The 16430-nt window shown below is 43.8% G+C and overlaps 1 protein-coding gene across 2 annotated transcripts in view; it reads left to right on the top strand.

The window, feature by feature from the left end:
• The window catches only part of epha7 (eph receptor A7), a 78029-nt gene that overhangs the window by 44168 nt on the left and 17431 nt on the right, over positions 1 to 16430 (top strand). For both annotated transcript variants that reach the window (XM_070849476.1, XM_070849477.1), the window contains exon 6: positions 15781 to 15905. In XM_070849476.1, coding sequence (XP_070705577.1) covers positions 15781 to 15905 — 125 coding nt within the window. The remainder of the gene's footprint in view (positions 1 to 15780; positions 15906 to 16430) is intronic.

Raw genomic sequence — 16430 nt, 5'->3', positions numbered from 1 at the left:
CTGCTGCTACTGCTTTCTGAAGCTGAATCCACACAGCCCTGCTAGGCTGCGGCGCTGCACAGCCGCCTATATAGACAGAAATGGTCCCACCAGCTATTCTGTTGAGTTTAATAGTGAGGGATCATGGCGATTCAGACAGATTCACAAAGGACGGACTAGAGCGGCTTTTTTTTAATTGTCCCTATGTGACTAATGGCAATTGCGTTAGGAGACAACACAATGTGTTCAAGGCATCGACTGCTGATTATTTCCATGTGGAGGCTGAGAATTTATTTCACCAGAGCAGATGTATTTGCAGCGGGGATAGAAGATTAAGGAGCAGCTTTTTTTATTCCCCTCACTTTGACTGTGTCTCTATGTGCTGTACCTGCTTCCTGTCCTCTTGAAGAAAATAGAAATATGATTCCCGGCAAAGAAAAAAAAAAAAAAAATGTAGTTAAGTACAAATTGAGCTTTTTTTTTTTTTTTTTTTTTTTCTAGTTGTCTGGCCAATCTTCAAACTTTAATCAGTCTGCCGACTTCAAGGCGGCACAGCGCTTTCCACAGGCTTCTTTCCTTCCCAGCAGGGAGAGCGATTCATCTGCTCTGCCCACAGTTTTTATATGACCATTCCCCGCTTCTGTCGTTTTAAGCAGCTCTCCATAAGCTCGCCACAAAGCCACGAAAACAGCCAAAACGTGAAAGCATTATAAAGCTGTTACAAAAACTACCTTTCTGGATTGCCTAATGCCAGGAGGTGCCACCTTGAGCGCGCTTGGATGTATTATGTTGCTCACCTCGTAGTGGTTTGAAGTCCTTCTCAATACCATAGTTATTTTCTCCTCAGGTTCACTCGTGATCTCTGACATCTCATTTGAGTGTCTGTTATTCATATTACCCGCGCTAAGGCAAAGTGATCACGGTGGATATTGTGAAGTAAATTTCTGTAACCAGCCAAAGAAGAAAAAAAAAGAGTCATTATCAAGTCCAATATATATTTGGCAGCAAAACAGAGACACTTTTCTCAGCGGAGAAAGTACAAGCTATGAGATTGTTTCCCAAGATACATTTTCAAGGCTAATTATCTCGCAATAATGACATCATTATAATTATAATGATAGTGAGCCAGGGCTCAGGCTATTGAAGACTAAAGCTTTGTTCTGGAGACGCTCAAACATGCTGCCATGGACACACGCAGGTCTCTCCAAGACAGCAATACGTCTCAGAAAATAACTGAAACGATTCCTAGAAGTGGCAGTTTGTTTTTAAATAAACATTTTGACTTTTCCTCTAAAAAGCTTTCAAGGAAAATGTCACGCTCCAATGTCCTTGCACCGTTGTATTTGTCAAGCTGCGATGTCCAGTACATTACTGAATATATATATACTGTGATGAAATATTGAAATTCATTCACGGATATCCACAGTTTTCCTTGACCTGCCATGAGTAAGGGTTTTCCTACATTTATGACAGCTCTCTGCGAGGTGGTGTGAGCTCATTGCTTTCAGCTGTGGGTTTAATGCGCAGGTGGAGAAGAGCAACGGTGACAGAAGAAGTGAGTCATGACCCTGACTGAAATAGTCTTGTGCCTACAAGGGATTCTAGTCTCTGGCTGAGGTCTCCTCTGTGATTGGACATTTTCATCATTTTTTGAGCTAATTTCTTTTTATTTTCATATTTAAACAGTAGCATGACAACACAGAATTCAATGAGACCCCCCCCCCCCGCGCGCTCCCTCCCCCCATAACGAAGTCACATCACCGTAACAAATCACAACAGAGACTTTACATAGTGACTTTACAATCAATCACAAATTGATTGTATCCGTTTCTCAGAACCAAAGGAATGCATTCGTTCATTTCTGAGAACCGTTTTGAGAGGACAAGCTACGGATTTTCTTGCAACGGCAAGTGCAGTCTCATTGGGAAAACAGTATTGCTACTGAGAATAAACATAACTCAGGTTCAAACAGAAAGGAGACCCCTGTAATAGAGGACATGGCATCACACAAGTCATTCCTAAAGAGCTGTAGTCAGGAGCGCTTGGAAACCTACCTTCTGTTGTGCCTCGTCTACGACAGTGACTGTTGTATTTCTGTGGCTTCTGAGGGGCGAGATAGAGCAGTCAGCTAACACTGTCCTGACACACGTCCCCATGTGATCGTTGGAAGCTGGTGTAGAATAGCAGCTGTTGAGATATGACACAAATCCTGATTTTATCTCTGAAACACTTGGTACCACTAATTATGTGCATTTGATCCGTTTACTTTTGGATTAAGAAAAGCAAGCTATGAGTTTTTTTGGCCAGATGTTAATGTTTTTGGAGATGCATGTTCTTGACAGGACAGCAACAACGTGCTGTGTTATTGAATTGTATTGTTTTATTTTGTAACAAAGAATTCATTTCATAGCTGAAAAAAAATAGTCAATAGATTAAGCAAATAATGAAAAATAATTATTAGTTACAGGCCTGATTTACACTGTGAGAGAAGATTGAAGCCTTATTAGCGGCCCCCTGTGTAATAAGATCCACAAATGAGCTGATAGAGCATGACCCACTTCGTTTTTATACTGCACGTTAACGGTGGAAATTTCCTTTAAATTTTACAATAAATAAAAATATCGCATGACATCAAAACAATTGACCATTTTACCCAGTTAGTAATCAAGTATAGCAAAGAAACAAGGCACTCCTCCTGAAAACTGCAACACCGCAGATGCTTTAACCCTAACCCTAACCCTAACCCTAACCCTCACTTACACTGGAAGCTGGTGCTAACTGGAGGTGGGGTTGGGGGGCGGGGGACAAAGGACAGTGGACGTGCCTTTGCTGAGGGGCTGAGTTCAGGTTAGCAACCTGAGAGCTGGCTTTGCCCCCACAAGCAGCCGATCACTCAGCGCAGGTTTTGGCTGAAAACAGTTGAGAGGCTTAGAGCTCAGGCTGTGCTGTCTGGAGTCTGGGAGTAATCAGCTCTTGTTAGACTCTGCTGCTTTTTATAACTACACGACACTTTGTTATAAATTATACTTATGAATTTGATCTAAACAGATTGTTACAAGGCAGTGAGTTGTGGCAAACCGACTCTGAAATTGCTTCAAAAGCACGAGGTTTTTTTTTTTTTCATAATCCCATGATATCTATAGGCCCTACAGAGATGGAGTCTCTGGTTGTGTCTAAGCAGTCATTAATCATAATCAGTTAGCTGCTTCCATAAGTTAACAGAACGTAAAGAAGAAAAGACGTGGCTCAGGAGGTCATTTAAAGGAATCATTTTAAAAGGCTCAACACTTTTCTGCACGGTGACACGCACACGAGCTGCCGTCGCTCCGAAGTATTCCTGCAGGACAAATATGTTCGGCGCGTGTTTGTGTGAAGCGACACGCCCAGTTGCAAGCGTTCATGCACCGCCGTCTGGTTCCCTTCACTCCCTGTCATTTGCTCTTTGTCTGCGCATAAAGAAGACATCAAGTGAGCTCATGGCAGACGGATGAGTGATAGAAGAGCTCACCGCTGATGACAGACACAAAAAAGCCAATCCGCAAAACTACAGTCAGCCACTAAGTAGACTTTTGTGCAGCCATATATTTTTTTTTTTTCCTCCCACATACCGTCTGGCTGGAGGCCTGTCTGGAGTGTCTGGCCCGGGGGTTACTCATCACGAGCACGGCTGCCGGCATCAGGTCGTCCCCTTGATTACAGGGCTGCTGCAGAGTCGGCTGGGCGTTCCAGTCTTATCACCAGGTGCATTTACTCCATCTAAGCGCCGCTAGATTTCCTGCAGTTGAGTCAAACCGAGCTCTATACTTCCCGTGCAAGGTCATTACCGCCATCCAAGTTTGCCTTTTCTCAGGCAGAATTAAATGTTGCAACGTGTAGCTTTGAAGAAGGCATTTACTGGATCAGTGATGAGATTCAATGAAAAAACTGTCAGCGTATAGCTGTGTGTGAATGTGACCTTAATACCGTGACCATTAATACCTTTCACCATGAGGTATTTTTTTTAAATGGAGACATTAGAATCACAAGGGCATCCAGAGTCACCTCTTCATTACAGATGTTACAGTATTGTATACAGGATATTCTGTATTAGCTTGTGAATGTGAGCCCTGGGTGCATGTTTTTATGGCCAGATAAACCCACGAGAGGGCTGTGGGGCAAAAAAAAAAAAAGAGCCAACGTCTCCCTATTGCCCCCCCCCCCCTTCCACAAGCACTACCACACTCATCACAGTATCCCAGAACACATATTTGACATTTTTACGTTACTTGTTTCATCCAACCAATCTTTCAGAAAATTTTGGAATTAGTAGTTTTGTGGCATTTTTGCTCAACTTTGCAGTTTTAGTAGATGGAAGTGGTTACTGAGTCGATGCCATGGGTCCCAATTTAAAATGTCACGCACTATTAGTGGGGTAGGAGTAGAAGTCCAGAAACAGAAGAAGCAGCTGAAGTGTGTTTGTGTGTGTGTTTTTCTTTCTAAATGTCTTGTTCATCATTTTGTAAACACATTTCCCAGCATTCACCCTGACATACTCTGTATGTTTTTGGACATGTGGGATCTAGACAAGAACTTAGAATAATGGTTTGAACAAAGCTTGCCCACACAGCGTGACAGGGTCAGCGGGATTGAAAAGGTCAAGAGGACTTATCTTTTGGTCGTTGTCGTCTCTGACTGGTTTATTTTCCCTTTCAAGATGAACGGGATTCCCCCTGGAACAAGGTGTGTTTGTACTCTTTCAGATTTTTTTTCCCCCATTTGCTCTCTTTGCACAATGGAATGTCAAAACACTGAGGTAACCAAACTTAGAAAGTGTGGTTGTGCTGACAGATTCAAGGTGCTTAGCAACCCCACCATAGCACCAGGTGAGAACATCCCTCGCCTTACACCGTCCATAGCAGTACGAGCGGGGTCATTTTCAGTGCTTGTCGGACTTGTGTCCGGGCTCTGATCTGATTTAACCGCATGGTGTCTTGGAGAGCTGCAGGCCTGGCCTAGATCTGTTGGCAATCAGCAGCGTGTTGGACTAGAGTGCTTTCGTACAAAATTACAGAGGAGGTTGGTGGGGCCTGGGATGGAGCCTGTCCAGTGCTGTGATTAAAGAGCATATGAGCACTGATTAATATGATCATCTTCCTGATGACGGATATTTTTTTTTTCTAATAAATGGATGTTTATGATGCCAGCTGTCAGCGATCATATGTCCCCACACTCTGCAAAAACGGTGGAGGTGGTTTTTGATTTGAAAATCGTAATATTTCTCATCCTACGCCTAATATTAGACATATTTGTTGACAACAAGGGAATGAGAGCAGCGTTGGGAGCAGTTGCCTCGATGTGAAATGTGGCCGTAGCGTTTGAACCCTCAAAATAGCAGCAGCGCCGCAGCATCGTGACCTGAAGTGTGGCATCAATCTGCAGCACAGTGCATTTCCGGAATTATCTCACTTATCAATCCCCGTAGAGCTCAGATGTCTAATCAGGGTTTCAGATTGGAGCGCGGGGCCCTCAGGCTGTGCTTTGACATTTAAGGGAAACAAAGAGGTAGAGGGCTGTTTGGCTGTTTAGCAGCTCCTGTAAATATCCACAGTCACCGCGCTGGGCTGGCGCTGTAATCGGCTCTGTGCCTTTTCAACGCGCAGCCTTTGTTTTATTAAGATAAACGATAAAGCCACTGTGTATGCAAACGCACATCTCTGCTTAGCCCGGTCATGTATTTGAAAAGACATGCCTTGCAGCTGCTTGTAGCAGAAAGGTCAGCGAGGCAGCGGATAAGCAAAGCCAAGCGTGTACATTATAACAAGTACCAGTGCTTTCATTTCTCATCTGGCCTGCGCCTGCTTGTTTCACAGTGTACTCCCTCCGACAGTCCTCGTGCTGAGCCGGAGTTAGATAGCATCATTATAACACGGCTCACCATGAAACAGGATATGGACGAGCGTGGCGTATTTTTATGACCTCATCAGACTGTCCGGGCGGCGGATTCTGCAGAACTCAGGAAATTCAGCAATTAAGAATGAGGATATCAGGCTTTTTTGACCCAGTCATTTATTCGAAAGCCACCTCCCTGGAAACAAGCCTGCACACCTCACACACCACATTCCATCCAACACACACATGCAGGCCCGCTGTGTATCGTCACTATAATTATGATTGCCAGGATAAGTCAACAAGTGCAGCCTCAGACATTTATTACAAACAACTGGGCCCCAAGTGACTTATGTGAACAGTTAAGATTTTAAATTGAGAGGCTCAGTTTTATGTCTATGTTAAATACACACTTTTAGCACAATCAAGCTGCAGTTTATTTTCCATGTCGTTAGCGCCATATTGCTGTGTCCCATCTGTCCAGCTAATCATTTTGACCTGCTTAAATATGACCTGGTTTCTGTGGGATGATGAAGGAAATTGTACTTCACACCTGCGACTATTGAAATATGTCTCAACTGATTCCTTGTGATCATGTTTGGAAAACTTTCGAAAAGAGAAAACGTGCATTTACAATTGGCAAACATAGAGAATAAATTAGCCATGTTTCCCTGTGCACCTCAGAATGTCTGAATCTGAAAAAGTCCATTGAAATCGTCCCTCTCAGGCCAATCGGGGCATCGTGTAGGATATTAGTTTTGCATTGCTGTTCAAATGTTCTCTTTACTCTCTATCAGTTGAAGTAGATTTTGTTCTGTCCTCACCACTGAAGCCATTTTTTGTTATCTTGGGCGATTTGTGAGGATATTTACGATTTGTCAGCTGCCAGAGAATTTGCTGTTCTCTCCTTTTTAATATCTCACTTTGTATATAGAGCTACCACGGACGGTGTTGTATATTCTAAGGACTACTTTATGTCAACATTTGATATACAGACTTTTTGTATTAATGTGATGAACAACTCACACGGCTGTTTTATCTTTTACCAGTTTATCGATTCGATTGATGTTGCTATAATTGCCTATAAATTGCTAGCATGATGAGGAGTATGATTAGGGGTATGTTTCTACATATATACAGTATATACATAAACATACATACATTGTAGAAAGTAATGTATATTTGTGTATGTATAGATTCTAGTTTTCGGTCAGAGTGCTGTCAGGTTCCTGTTCTGTTCCATGTGGTGCCTCACGTCCGGCAGGGAAGGTGCGTCACCTGCGTGGTAGCGCGAGTGACGTCACACCGTAGTTAGCAGCGTGGCGGAGTTACGCTAGGTCGAGGAGAAAGTCCGGAAAGAAATCCCTGTTTTGGCGTTTATTTCGCCGTTGTAAATTGAGTGTGAAGTTGCTGCTGCTCTACGCACGGTCGATAGTTCGGACTTTCACAATAAGAGCATGTTCATATTTCAATAGGAAGAGTATTTTAATTTGTGACATAAGAGGAAGTGCTATGCTACGAGAAGCACCGGGATTGTAGCGTCTGATTGCGTCTGCTGTATGTATGTATTTAGATGTGATTGTATTGAGAATATATTGTTCATTCTCTTTTCCTGTAGAAACCACAACAACAACAACACAACCGTAAGAGTTATAAGGGAAAATAAACATATATACATATATATATATATATATATATATTCTGTCAGTATACTGTGGTGCACTCAAAGGACCACCTCAAGATGCATTTCAGTGCCCACTGTGAACAGAGCCATCATTTCACCATTACCGGTGTATGATTATGTAAATGCAGGCGATGGTAAAATAGAATCAAGATGACTATTCTTGCTCTGCATGAGGGGAAAATAAATGTGGCGATTGCACACCCTATTCTAGCTAACTTGAAGAAATCAGGGAGTGCGCTAAGAGCCGCTGATGATAGGCTGCCAGCCCTGCTCCCTAATTTGGACATTGACACAGGAAAGCTGAGTGCTTCTTCAATAAGCGGTGTCCCTGCTGGCTTAACAATTATGTAACAAAGCTGACCAATGATTTCTGCATCTGTTACACTGCCGAATGGCATTTTGATATTATACGAGAACACATGGCGCGGAGTACCACTGTGGGTTAAAATGAACTCCCTGTCAGGAGGCATTGGAGGGGCAATCATGCACAGTGCGCCTTGTGTGTGCATGTCAGTGTAGCATGAATGCAATTTCCCTCGCTGACCTTCCACTGTGATTCTGATTCCTGGCTTCATAGGAACACACAGTGCTATACTTAAGCTGTCAGGTGTGGGTGATGCACTCAGAGAATCACACACCAAAAAGCATTTACTTGCTTGAGCGCAGGGAGAATTCAAGGAGGGATTCTATTAGCTCCAGAAATTCACATTGACATCTAATGTGCTCCTTTTATAGCCAAACACATCCCACTGTCATTTGATAAGCACGTCTCCAACAGGCCTCACTGTTGACTGTTACACTTAAGAGAAAACGACACGGAGCAAAGAGAATTGGATTTGAGACCTCTCTTGCTGATCCATAGATTTGATGTGAATGTATGATAGTGGGGTCCACGAACTGGAAAATAATGAGGGGAAGTTTGATGGCTGTATTGAGATGTTAGTGGTGAAAGCATCAGATATGTATTAATAATCCCATCACCTCTGGAGCTGTCAGCCCTATAGAACATGAAAGACCCAGCTTTGGTCTCCTTCAAATCAGACCTAGCTAATTGCTTTCAAACGGAGCCACCTTTGACCCCCCCCCCCCCCTGCATGTTCACTAAAGGTGTCCCTACCTCGACCGGGCATTGTTATGCAGAGAGCACTCCGTCCTCTGCCGGGCTCTTTAAAACTCTATTTTCAAACACACTTCAAGGGTATCTCATGTACCTCCACCTGAAGTTCGTGGTGAATAGGAATCATCGGGCTATCAAAATGTTTCCATAATGATACCGTCAGCCTTTGATGGGAGGGACACGCCGCAGCTTTAGCTAAGTCCGGCCAATATCCACATGATCTGTCTTAACGGAGAGCCTGTAAATGAATTAGACTGATCAGACTGAATAATATAGATACCTGCGAGGTTTTACCAGCCCTTTCTCCCTGAAAACAGTTTTCCGATAGGTAATTAGAAAGAAGTCATGTGATAATGTGTCACTTTGAGCAACACCTTTTAGCTTTGCACATTATCTTTTGATGACAAAAGTGTGATAACATCTTCGGGCGAGGTCTTGAAATTCTCTGAGACACCGTTAGATGTGGTCCACGAGTTAGAGCCACGGTCCCCTCACAAAATGAAAAGTGGTAAAAGACTCCCATCAGTCATTCTTCCTTTTTTTTTCTCCTTGCTCCGCTGTAAGCAGAGGTGACTTGGCCCTGGGTGGCAGCAGCAGGTGAAATGCAACGCCGTGCAGTTTCTCACCACCACTGTCGAGACACTAGCTCTCCAGCCTAAAAGCAACAAATTAACCACCCCAATTTTGACAGTTCCCCCTCACATTCATCAAAGCCCGGGTCTATTATCATCCCTCTGACTCACTGAGCGCGTTTTGAGTGCACACGGTTATTAAGGGGAGTTCTGATTTTAATTCAGAATGCTCCAGGTGCACTGATCACCCAGCGGACGAACGGCCTTCGGAGCCGAGCTACAAGCTAGTTTCAATCAGGGCAGCTCCACAGACAGGTGGAGAGTAGCTGGCGGCAGATAAATCCACCCACACATGCACACTTTCTGCTGGGTTCACACAGGCAGGCAAACGCCCACGCACAAACATGCACAGGCATTCCAGCTGTAAAAAGCAACTGGGTGGCATGAAATTGGTGAAATGATCACGCTGTCTTAAAATGCAAATTGCATCCTCTGTGCAAAGAGAGACAAATGGCTCCTACTAGGAGAGGATTACATGAGGAGGAGACAACTAGGCAGGCTGCAGTTTTACACTGAACTAGAATGGTGGAAAGTTCAGACTGCGTCCGTGTTTGACTTCGAATTCAGCGACCCACGTACAATTCTGAAATCATGCAAGCAGTCTTTCTGAGTGAAGTCTTTATTTTCAGCTAAAGTGGTTTTCATTTAACCACGAGCAGAACATAACCAAACCACCAAGCTTTGACCTTCGTAGGGGAAACCCACCAATTTTAAACACGGAAGTTAGTTTCCTAATCTTCTGTGGGACTAGAGCAGCTTTTTTCAAGCCTGAGGAAGTAACTCCTGACGATGTCATCGAGGTTATCTCAGCTCAGATTTAGAGACTTCCGTTAAAGATGTAATAATTCTTTTTTTTAAAAAAGTCTCCGGTACCTGCAAATGTCTCCGCTGTTTTATTTCACATCCATTGTTTGAATCGTAAGAAAGATGTGCTCTACATTTGCTTATGTGCCCATATTGGCCCTAAGGGTTTTTCTTCTGTGATTATTTTCTCAAGAAGAAAATTCTAATCTCCCGTTCAAATTAAAAAAAACCTGTTAAAAACCCTTAAAACTCCAGCAGTCTTGTGCACTTCAACAAAGGTGGTGGCATAGGCACCACGATAAATGAGCACATCTCGAAAACAACAGCAATCGATGTGGATTCGCAGCATTGGTACAGCCCACGAGGCAAAGCATCGGAGGCAGAGAGAAGACACCTATGTAATGAACTACCTCCGCTCTGCTATTCGGCTCACAGTTGAAATCACCCGGCTGAAAGAAGAGGATATTAAAACACACCGTCTAATGTATTCCTAACATATTCAAATGCAGCGCACGGTGGCGACTGGCTTCTGGATCAGTTAGCTTTACAGAAGAAGGTGTTCAGGGTCAGTAACACATTTTCTAATATTGCAAAATGAATGCACAAATCCCTTCCAAACAGTCTCTTTAAGACGGGGACGACAATTATACAATTTTCTGCTGTGCTAAGCCCCACAGGTATGTTAAAGTTGAAAAGAGTGGCTGACTGCTTCTGGTGTCCATGATATCAAGTCAGCCGTTAATGGCTGTCACACAGTGCTGCCTGAGTGATCCACACGGGACACGGGGAGCCAAAGGTGCAGGTTTTTTTTCCTGAGAATTAACACTCAAGTCTGGTCTTTATTGACAGCCCCAAGAAATGGAGAATGGGTGCTTTGCCGGAGTGATCACCTTTTAGCCCGTGGACCACCGCATCCGCTAATACTGTTCAGTGGTCTCGTGATCTCTGTGGAGACACAATACCCTGGCTCTCTTTCACCAGTTGCCGGGTTAGGAAGTGGAGCGTGGGGCCAGGCCAGGCTGAGTCATTACTACTACAGCCGTGGGCCAAAGGGGGGTAAAGAGGGTAGACCGGGTGCCTAAGCCTGTGTCACACTCTGGAGGGAGAAGAAGCCGTGTGGGAAAGTAGGCCATGATGCTGCAAACTGGCTCTTGGGTTCAGGCAATGTCTCCACAGCTACTTGAAAACCTGTAGCTCTGACAAGTATGCGGTCTTCAGCATGGTCTCTCAGTAAGAGCCATCATTTTTTTTAACCATTACAAGGGGGACGAACTACACACACGTGAATATAGGTTTTGAGACTTTTCTTTCAAAGAAAAATACTAAATACAAATAAAATATGACAAATGGCAACAGGAACTAGTTTGAGTTTTCTCTGTGGCATGAAGCAATCCAGTGTTTTTGGAGCATGCCCTGGATTAGTAGTTGAGAGACGCTGTTCTGACCAAAGACACGGCCGACTGCATCATGGGAAGTGTAGGATCCAACATGTTTAAAGCTGGACGATTCTATCTCAAATATTTCAGGAGAGCAAAATCTGGTCCTGGCATTAGTTGAAGCCTACCCCATACAGGGCCTAAAATCTGGTTTACTCTCAGGCCTCTGCCACATTAACTTGGAGGCAGACAAGACTAAAAAGGGGATACAATTGTGCAACAGGAACCAGCTTACATTATGTTTTGCCTACAACGGGAAGCAACACAGATTTAAGTTGTTGTTGTCCTTTTTCTGGCTGCTCCCTTCCGGGGTCGCCACAGCAGATGATCCGCTTGTAGATTCTGGCGTTTTTTTACACCGGATGCCCTTCCTGACGCAACCCTCGCCCATTTTTGGTAGCCGGGACTGGGAGGGAGTCGAACCCGGGTTCCCCAGGCCGATGGCATGCGCAATTATCCACTGCGCTACCGGCCGGGTAAGCACACAGATTTATGTAAAGCATTTAATTTAGAATGTCTCACCAGTAGCATTGAGGTGAAGAAATGTCTTTATTTTTGCACAGCATGAGGGCCCTTTTCTTTTTTAATGATTGGTTTTCAAAAGACAAGTTGAAAGTAGAAGTAGAAGTAGAAAAAGAGTAAACATACATCATACATACATACATAACAATAGATACTCATAGTGGTCCTGAAGGAAATGTGTGTTTGATGAAGCATGTTGTATAACCTTTAACCATAAGCAGCAGAATTGGCGTTCAAAACACTAATTTAAGATAAGAGAGATTTGATTCGTCCCACACTGGGGAAATTCACTCGTTACAGCAGCAGAGAGTCAAAGAGACAGAAAAGGTGCAGAAACAAAGGGTCAGTAACAGAAGTAGCAGAAGTAGTGCTAAAACAAGGGATATAACGGAAATAAAAATAAATACAACTATAAAAATATGAGAGAAATCTAAAATACATGCATGTGTGCAGTGCACTGGAGAAAAACAAATGAGTAATGACAATGTGCAGGTTAGCGGCTATGATATTGTCATTGTTGGAGATTTATGTAACGCTCTTGTTAAACAGTCTGACGGCAGTGGGGATGAACGACCTGCGGCTTCTTCTCACACCCGTGGGTGTATCGGCCTGCTGCTGAAGGAGCTGTTCGGGGGCCCCCACAGTCTCATGCAGGGGGGGCGAGAGGTGTTGTCCGTGATGGATGTCAGCTCGGCTAACATCCTCCTCTGTCTGTTGAGCCTCTCCCTGTCCCCTCAGCAGACCACAGCATAGAAGATAGCTGAAGCTACCACATATCACACATCGAACCGGCATTGATGTGAAGCTGGTTGAGCTCACACCAGCCGACAAAGTTGTTGACCTCCCTGTATTCCAGCAAGTCCCCCCCTCAGAGAACTTCTGGATGTGACAGTTTACAGTGTTGTGTCCAAAGTCTGAGGTGTAGAGTGTGGAGAGAGAGAGAGAGAGAGAGAGAGAGAGAGAGAGAGAGAGAGGAATCCCTGGGGGGCCCCTGTGCTGCAGACCACCACATCAGACACGCAGTCCTGGAGCCTCACATACTGTGGTCTGTTTGTGAGCTAGTCAGTTGTCCATGATGTCAGGTGACAGTCAACTCCTGCAGGCACTGGAGAAGTCAAACAATGATCCTCACAGTGCCTCTTGTGTTTGTCACTGTATCACATTTTAAAACAGATCTGACAGAGATTAACACAAGTAACTTTAGATTCAAGATATGTCACAGACTAAAACTTCGAAAAACGAGAAAAAAAAAAAGAAGGAAGTTGCAGGTCATAAGCTTGGAAACAGACCACGAGGCAGATATGAAACTAAATATATCCATTCCTCAAAGTCAAAGAGTTTGTAACAGTGCAAATATACATCCTGAAGTAATGTTTATGCAGGCGATGAAAGCAGAAAGCACAGACACGAAGCATCATTTAGTGTCTATAAACCTGAGCCAGACCTAGGATTGGGGAGAGAAAGTTCCAAGGACGGGTGCAGAGAAAGCAGCCAAATTGGATGAAGTTAAGCTGCACTAACTGCTTGTTGTGACTCTGGAGAGAAAGCTCAATCGTCCCTTTGACTCGCCGAGTGCGCTGAGAAAGGATACATTGTTCCCGTGTTTTGGGTGGATTATGAAGAGACATGTCACAACAGCAGGTTTTTGACAAGGTCTTGGGTGTCTGCTGTCGTGAGCATTACTGTCAGGAATGCCGATGAGGCCTAATGAGGTTTTAATCCAGCCGGAGTCATTAGTGGCAGGTCATTTTAAAACAATCTAGGGTCAGGCTGCATAAAAGCTACAGAGGTCCACTCACACTGGGTCACTGAGCATGGCACAGACACTTCGGCAACTTCTGCAAGTCCAGGGAAAGGGGTTTTGTCTCTTAAATTATAGGATATCTCTTGTTACTTGATGCATAGTAGAGACTTAACAATTTGCAGGTTTTGGAAAACACTATCATACCACATGGGATGTCAATAGAAGATTGTTGGATCTATTTCATCATTTGTAAATTGCTCTCAAAATGATGATGATGATGATTAAACTAAGAATTCACATCTCAGGTGTAAATTCGTCACTCACAAGCTTTTCTCTCACTTATAAACATTTCTCTGATCCATGAGAAAAAAAAAAAAACATGAAACAGAAATTAAGCTCCAGCTTCTGAAAAGTGGCTTTTACCTTGGAATTCACATCCCCCCCCCCCCCCCCCCCCCCCCCCCCCCGGATGGCTTTTCAAAGTTGCTAAGATGTGTTAATTAATATGTTTTTCCCCCCAAGAGAAGCATGAGTCATCGAAACTTCACGTTATGTTTGGCACTTTTATAGACTGCAGATGTACAGTAAGCATATATTTTGAAAGCGTCATCTCCTTGGCACCCTTTAGACCACAAAACTCACTTTGGTTTTTAAGGAAGATGATTACAATCACGCTGATGATGATAATGACGTAAAGGTAAAGGGACGTTGTATCAGAAGCACAGGGCACGGCCGCAGGATTTGTAGCATTAGTGACACAAGCAGAGTCAGTCGGTCCATGTTTACGAACACACGGATTGAAATGAATGGCCAATGTTCGTGTGTGTCAGGAGAATGTGTAGATAGGAAACTGCTTGCTAAAACACTCCATATGAGTGCAATAAGGAGAAAATATGTCAATTGATGCAACTTTAACTGCAGACACAAGCACTTTTGTCGTCTCATTAAAACGCATTTAATTACCGCACAAGTAGTAGTTACCATAGGTGTCATTTACACAGGGGACATGTCACCATCACTTTTTCAGGTGGCTGATTTTGTCTCCAATCACTTTTTAAAAGCATAACTTGTTAGAAATGATCAGAAAAATAGCATTTATCAAGTAACAGTGACACTGCGTTGTTCAGCTGACATGGTAATGCAGCTGCGGATGTGATGCATATGGATAACTGTTACTTTTGCAGACGATGCTGTTGTTTATTAGTATTTTCATATTGTTGACTCTGAAGTTGCCTTTATGCTCTTTTGAGGTGCAGTTTTGTTCCCACCATAATTATCTTTCTCTGACCTCATTCCAATCCCCAATCTTTCTTTGATTTGCATGTAACTGTAAAAGTAGATGCGCTAGCAGTAGCTACAGGAGGAGTGGAAGCAACACGTGGCATTATTATTATTATTATTATTAGCTAAATCAGAGGCCCAGTGCAGGAACAGTAGTAGAAGTTTGTGCTACATCAGTGATAGGAGTCACAGTAAATGATGCAGCTGTGTGTTTAGACTGTACATGGCACCAATGAAGTCTTAAACTCCGTCACTGTTTAGCAAATTTAAATGTGGTAGCACTGAATCCAGGCAGCCAGACACTTCAAATGAGTCCTGCAAAGAGCCAGAGATAATTTGTGTGCATAAGGCTGGTGTCAGAAGGGTACAGGTACACCCCTCTCCTTCTAAGAGGCTTTATAAATAGTTCTGTCAGGAGGGAGAGTAAGTGCATGCTCGTTCCACTGGAACTGTTGGAATTAACTGAACTGAATTGTCATTCATAATCTACATGTTGCAGTTTTCCTCTGGCCCTGGGTATTGCTATCTTCTGCTGTTTGCACTGTGATTGAAATTTTGATCATCAGTTGTAAACGCTTAGAAGCATCCCATGACTATTGGTATGCTTGCAGGAGCTGCTGGGTGGAGGAATGGGTGTGGCTGGTCAGTCTGGTTGTATAAGGGTGCTTGCAGAGCATTTTGCCCTCAGCTTATTGACTTGTTCTTTGTCTAAACAGCTCCGTCCCAGGTCAGCGAGGTCATCAAGGAGAAGGTGCAGCAGCGCAGCATCCAGCTCTCCTGGCAAGAGCCTCACCAACCCAATGGCGTCATCACGGAATATGAAATCAAATATTATGAGAAAGTGAGTTTACAGGGAGATTTGCTTGTGTCCTTGTCTCTTTCTGAAAGCCTTTTCCTTCCATTTCTCACTTCACATTCACTTTTGCCAACTCTTCATTTTGTATTCTATGTGCATGCTGCTCTGAGTGGAATTCACAAGATTCTGCAAGTACCTTCTTTGTCTCATAATTGCAATAATGAATGAGATGCTCATAAGATTTTAATCAGGCTGTAGTCCTTCACAGCCGCCCCCACACACATGTTAGCACACACACAATCCGTGGCTGCTGCGCCGCCAGAATTAGCAATCTGTTACTGTTATCTCCTTTTCCCTTCCACATAGATTATACGGCTGCTTCCCTGTGTTTCAAGTCTGAACACATCAGCTTTTTACAGCGGGGTTTAATGGAGCGAATTTAACCCTGCAAATCAAAGGCAGGGCAGCAGAGCTCTGATGCCAGTCCTGCTGGCCACAGCCCCTCGCAAACACTGACAAATCAGCCTCCTATGTCACGTACTGTGGCTGTGGTCTGCCCAGCTGTAAAAG

This window comes from Pempheris klunzingeri, chromosome 18, assembly GCF_042242105.1.
Source record: "Pempheris klunzingeri isolate RE-2024b chromosome 18, fPemKlu1.hap1, whole genome shotgun sequence".
NCBI lineage: Eukaryota > Metazoa > Chordata > Actinopteri > Acropomatiformes > Pempheridae > Pempheris > Pempheris klunzingeri.
Note: the sequence above shows the minus strand (reverse complement) of the source record. Positions and strands in the feature narration are given on the sequence as shown.